The sequence below is a fragment of the Myotis lucifugus genome, unplaced genomic scaffold (assembly GCF_000147115.1).
Source record: "Myotis lucifugus unplaced genomic scaffold, Myoluc2.0 scaffold_565, whole genome shotgun sequence".
Classification (NCBI taxonomy): Eukaryota; Metazoa; Chordata; class Mammalia; order Chiroptera; family Vespertilionidae; genus Myotis; species Myotis lucifugus.
In genome coordinates, this window is record NW_005871613.1 from 367,983 (window position 1) to 373,620 (window position 5,638).

At 64.4% G+C, this 5,638-nt stretch overlaps 1 protein-coding gene across 2 annotated transcripts; it reads left to right on the top strand.

Annotated features, from left to right (window-relative positions):
* The first annotated feature begins 1,017 nt into the window (after window positions 1-1,017).
* On the top strand, window positions 1,018-5,345 carry GFI1B (growth factor independent 1B transcriptional repressor). Of its 2 annotated transcripts, XM_023745686.1 has the most exons (6): window positions 1,018-1,148; window positions 1,590-1,727; window positions 2,036-2,307; window positions 2,739-2,876; window positions 3,876-4,041; window positions 4,572-5,345. In XM_023745686.1, the coding sequence occupies exons 1-6, from the start codon at window positions 1,049-1,051 to the stop codon at window positions 4,748-4,750; spliced, it is 993 nt and encodes a 330-aa protein (XP_023601454.1). In that variant the 5' UTR covers window positions 1,018-1,048; the 3' UTR covers window positions 4,751-5,345. The 2 variants fall into 2 exon arrangements, with proteins under 2 accessions (XP_023601454.1, XP_023601455.1); XM_023745687.1 differs by lacking the exon at window positions 2,739-2,876.
* Window positions 5,346-5,638: the final 293 nt, after the last annotated feature.

Consider the following 5,638-nt stretch of genomic DNA (forward strand, 5'->3'; position numbering starts at 1 on the left):
CAGGGCTGGGCACTGAGGCAGACAGCAAGGAGGGTGGCCACTGTCCAAACTCCTGACGCCGCTGGGCGGCTCCGGGCACCGTTGGGGGTCCCTCTCCTGCCTGGCTCGGGGACACCCCCTTGGAGGCTCCCGGGTTTGCTCTGAAGGCAGAGCTCCATGCTGGCCTATCTCCCTCCTCCAGGGGCTGCCGGCCACGCCTTATCGCCGGCCCTGGCTGTGGTTCAGAGCAGCCGCCATCCCTTTCCCGCGCTTGGCCCTATCGCCCCTGCAGCCGGGGAGGGGGGGGCGGTGGCCTCCTCCTCCGAGACCTGGATGCCCAGCCTGCAGAGAAGGGGACAGGCCCAGGGAGGTTAAGGGTCAGCCCGAACTGCGCAGCAGGGGAGCTGGGATGCGAAGCCACAAGCATCTGGCTCCACCACGTGGGCTGAGAGCACCTCTTTCTGTGGCCTCTGAAGGCCCATCCAACCAGGATGCAAGCGCGGCTTCCGGGGGTGGCCCGCAGGGCGCCCCACACGGAGACCCTGCCTCCCTTCTCTGCTCCGGGCGCTCGGGGCTCGGGGCGTGCGGCGGCAGCAGGCCGGCCTGGGTGCTCTAGAGGTCGGTGTGCTCATTTCCTGCATTAGGACTGATAGTTGTCATAACCAGGTGCCACAAACCAGGTGGCTTAAAACAGCAGGACGGTATTCTCCCAGGTTCTGACGTCTGCAGAACCAGAACCCAGGCGCCAGCAAGGCCAGTTCCCGCCGTGAGTTCCCAGGGAGTGTGTCTCGCGCCTCTCTGGGGGCCACCAGGACTCCTTGGCTTGTGGCCGCATCACTCCAATCCCTGCCTCCGCCTCCACACGGCGGCCCCAATCCAGTTCAACCTCTAATGTGGTCACGTCTGCAAAGACCCTACTTCTAAAAAAGGTCACGTTCACAGGGTCCGGTGGACAAGAACTTTTGGGGGACACTGTTCAACCCAGGACAGTGGGTTCTGACTCCAGGGGGAGGCTGTCCTCCTCACTGCGCTCACCTCTCCCCTGGCAGGTGCGGGGCGCACGCCGACCATGCCTCGCTCCTTCCTGGTGAAGAGCAAGAAGGCTCACACCTACCACCAGCCCCGCGTCCAGGACGATGAACCATTCTGGCCTCCGGTCCTGAGCCCGGGTGAGTGACAGCACAGGCTGGGCCCCCTGCACCCTGGCTCCTGCCCCCTGGGACAGGGCTGCAGCAGCCCCCCCCCCCACCCCCAGGTCTGGGCACAGGGGACCTGTCCCTGCTGGCTGAATGAATGAATGAATGAATGCATGTGTTCACCCATCTCCCTGAGCCCTGGGGGCCAGGAGAGCTCAGCGTGGAGCTGGTCGGTAGCTGCAGATGAGGGCGCGTGGGTCTCAAACGGAGCCCGATCCAGGGCTGAGCTCGGGGCTCCGAGAAACTGAGACGGTCCAAGAGTTCTCCCGTGGTCTCCCCTGGCCTCCAGCCGCTCCCCCTCTGGGCAGAGCCAAGCACCTTTCTCTCCGGGCCCCTCCTCCTGGGGAGCGAGTCCTCCCCCTGGGTCCCTCCCAGGGCTGCGGCCGGGGGCGCTGAGGACCTTGTCTCCCACAGTGGCCAGCGACCAGGTCCCGAGCAGCCACCCTGTCCTCGGCACCCTGCTCCCGGGCCCGCGCCTGGACTGGCCTGACCTCAAACGGGAGCCGGCGCTGGAGCTGGACCAGAGCTGGACCAGGATGGCCTCGGCACCAGGTACCTGCCCACGGCCCCAGCCCCTCCCCAGTGAGTGCGAGCGGGGGAGGGACCTCGGAGTCCGGAGTCAGGGCCGCAGGACAAGGCCCCCTGGATGCTGGGCTCTCGGGCTTCTGCGTGGAGCCTCCTTGGTGGGACCTCATTTCCGGACGAGGACTCGGTGTGGGGGTGGGGGAGCCGCTGGAGGGCTGATGAGTGGGCCCCGTGGGCACTCTGGGGGGGCGCGGGGGACCCCCTCAGCACAGGGGAGAGGTGGGCGCCCTGTGTGTAAATCCCTCACCACCAGGCACGTGTCCCACTCTCCACAGGGGGTCCTGCTGGGACGTCCCAACCCCGGGACAGGGACTCGCCAGCCTCCAACTCCCCCCCACTCTACAAGCCCAGCTTCTGCTGGGACGCCCTGGCCTCGGCCTACAGCCACAGCTACCGGCAGGCCCCCTCCACCATGCAGTCCGCCTTCCTGGAGCGCTCCGTCAGCCTGTACGGCAGCCCCCTGGTGCCCAGCGCCGAGCCGCCCTTGGACTTCAGCCTCCGCTACTCGCCGGGCCTGGACGCGTACCACTGCGTCAAGTGCAGCAAGGTGAGCGCCCGTCCAGGCCCCAGCTGGCAGAGTGGGCACGCGCAGCTGGGCGACCCCGGGCGCCGTGGGTCCCCTGGTGGGATGGGGGCCTCACAACCTTGTCCTCGTCACCAGTCCTTGAGCCCTGACCGTGTGCCCAGCCCTGTGCTGAGCACGTGACACGCATGAGCCGGGGGAGGCGGACGCAGGTTCAGAAAGGGTGAATCACTTGCCCAAGAGCACCCAGCAAGGAGATAGCAGAACCAGGCGCAAACCTGCCTCCGGCCAACTGTGGTCTTTAACCACTAGGCTGCCTATTCAGCGCTAGAAAGGTCAACGAGGGGCCTTCCAGACCCCCCAGCCCCACTCTACAGACAGGAAACCCAACCACAGAGGGAAAGGGGCCCCCAGCCCCCGCACCCGGTGGCTTCACGCGCTGTCCCCACCCCCAGGTCTTCTCCACCCCGCACGGGCTTGAGGTGCACGCCCGTCGCTCCCACAGCGGGACCCGGCCCTTCGCCTGTGACGTCTGCGGCAAGACCTTCGGCCACGTGGTCAGCCTGGAGCAGCACACGCACATCCACTCGCAGGTGGGCAGCCGGAGCCAGGACCCCTCCCTCCACGCTCCTCCCAGGAGGCCGGGGGGCTACGACTGGCCTGTCACCCTGCCCCTGAGGGTGACTGCGGGTCCCTCGCTGCCTGCTGCCCTCGTCGGAGTCTCCCGTGCCCACTCCTGACACCTTCACCCCGACGGGCCAAGTGGGCTGCACGCACAATTGCAAGAGGCTGTGACCCAGGCCGGCTGCGGGGGCCGCAGGGTGTCGGTGAGGCTCAGAAACGCCCCCCACCCCGCCCCTTCCCCTGGGGGCAGCACAGGAGTCCTCGCCTTGGAGGCCCTGGACTCTCGGCCTCTCAGAGTCAGGCTTCCCGTGCTCTGGTCCCAGGTAGCCCTCCCTGAGGCCCGAACCCCTTTTTCGGGATTCATTCTGGCAAAACAGCCCCACTGACCTGAGTGGCTGGCCCGGGGTCAGGTCGGGAAGAAGGAAGTTTCGCGAGCGTTGCGTTCACGAGCACGAACCACGGGCCAGTCTCCACCTGCAATCCTCCCGACCTCTGAGGTCATCACCGCTCCTGTTCCAGGTGCAGATGAGGAGACTGAGTCTCAGGGAGGGTAAACCACTTGCCTGTGGTCAGGTGGCTAGTAGGATGCAGAAGCCAGACGCAGGCCTCAAATCAGACTCCACCAAACTGCACACCCACGGCCATCCCGCCTTCAGGAACTCACTCTGGGTTAAGGGACATGAAATGTGAACCCCCCTCCCCCCAAAAAACACCACTCCCAGATCAGTGGGTCCATCAGTCCGTCAACAAATAGGTCTTTTGTTTGGGATACCGTGAAAGTCACAAGGAAAAATCCACAGGAGGCCACTCGGCCCGAGCCTCAGCCCCTCCTGGGGGGCAGGAAGGGGGGGCCCTGGGGCCTGTCCCTCCAGGCCACCCCAACAGAGTGTCCTGTTCCTCAGGGGATCCCGGCCGGGTCCAGTCCTGCGCCGGCGCCTGACCCCCCAGGGCCTCGTTTCCCCCGGCAGGAGCGCAGCTTCGAGTGCCAGATGTGCGGCAAAGCCTTCAAGCGCTCGTCCACCCTGTCCACCCACCTGCTCATCCACTCGGACACGCGGCCCTACCCCTGCCAGTTCTGTGGCAAGCGCTTCCACCAGAAGTCGGACATGAAGAAGCACACCTACATCCACACGGGTGAGCCGCCCGCCCGGCCCGGCACTCGGGGCCACCGGGCCCAGGCAGAGCCTGGGAACCCCCACCTTCCACTGTTAAAAGGCCCGGCTCTAGGACAGTGGGATCAGGTTACATGGGGTGCCCCCCCCCAAACAGGAGGGCTGGAGGCACTGTGTTGCTCAAGTTCATTTACTGGTAATGCACAGAGAAAATGCTGGAAGGAAACAGCACAAGTCAGCAATGTTGATCTCAGGGTAGAAGTGAGACTAGCAGGTGCTTTTTTCATTCATTCATTCATTCATTCATTCATTCACTCCTCGGCTGTTGCCCGAGTGCCTCTTTTGTACCCGGCTCTGTGCCAGGGGCTGCGGGAGATTGATAAAGTAGAGAGATCCAGCCCCCGCCCCAACCAGGGTACAATGCAGTGCGGGGCGGGGAGGTGTCAGAGGGAATGTGGGTTGGTCCTGAGATAAAACATAATAAAATTTCAGAGAACAAATGCAGGGCGTGGGGGCCCAGACGGCCCTGACGCGGTCTTTGCTGCCCCGCAGGTGAGAAGCCACACAAGTGCCAGGTGTGCGGAAAGGCCTTCAGCCAGAGCTCCAACCTCATCACCCACAGCCGGAAGCACACGGGCTTCAAGCCCTTCAGCTGCGAGCTCTGCGCCAAGGGCTTCCAGCGCAAGGTGGACCTGCGGCGGCACCGTGAGAGCCAGCACAACCTCAAGTGAGGCTGTGCCCCTCCCAGCCCCGACCAGCCTGTTCTGCCGTCCTGTCACCCGGAGGGAGGCCAGCCTCGTGCGCCCAGATCCCCCGTCTCCCGGGGGCAACACTGGATGGGAGTCTTGCAGCTTGTTTTGAGACTCAGGAAACTGCTGTGTGACTTTGGGCAAATCGCTTTCCCTCTCTGGTCCCATAGTTCTGCTGTAAAGTGTGGGAGCTGGGTTGGGTCTTTTCTGAGCTGAAGGTATAATAACTTGGGTGCCTTCCCCAGGGCAGAGCCCAGGCCAGAGCAGCCCCACGTGGACCTCGATGCCACAATCAGACCAGACCCGCAGAGCCGGGACCCACAGAGAAATCCTCCCGGTGCCTTCTGCCCACAGCGCTGGGATCCGGTCCCCTGGGTCTTTAGGGGGCCTCTTTCAGGCGGCCAGATGGTCAGGGCCACCTCCTGCCCCGGTGGGATGCCCAGCACCCCTCTGCTTCAGCCAGACCTGCTGGCTACCCCCCACTTCTGACCGGCACTCAGCTGGGCTCTGATCTGCCCTCAGACCCCCAGGCTGGAGAAACCAGCAGTTATTGCTGTCAAAAGCCTGTTCCCCTCAACCGCTGTACATGGAAATAAAGACACAGATTTATTTACATCTGACCAGCGTGTATGAAGGGCCTCCTGGGTGCAAGCTGACCCCCTTTGGGAGGGGCAGGGGGAGCTTTGAAAAGCAGAGGCAGCTATGCAGCTGCCCTCAGACAGCTTGGGAGCCGAGGCCCAGGCCACATGGAAAGGGCTGGAGCAGAAGCACCGGACCCCACAGGGTGTGACAGGGTCACAGGTCACGTAGCCAGGGCTGTCCATTTCCTGTGGCGGCTGCCACGAGTCACCACAAACTCAGCGGCTTCGA

What these genes read in the sequence shown, in the direction of transcription:
- GFI1B (XM_023745686.1), top strand. Translation starts at nt 1,049, where the DNA reads ATGCCTCGCTCCTTCCTGGTGAAGAGCAAGAAGGCTCACACCTACCAC. An exon ending in CAGGATGGCCTCGGCACCAG is followed by an intron (nt 1,728 to 2,035) that starts GTACCTGCCCAC and finishes CACTCTCCACAG; the next exon opens with GGGGTCCTGCTGGGACGTCC. An exon ending in GCACACCTACATCCACACGG is followed by an intron (nt 4,042 to 4,571) that starts GTGAGCCGCCCG and finishes GCTGCCCCGCAG; the next exon opens with GTGAGAAGCCACACAAGTGC.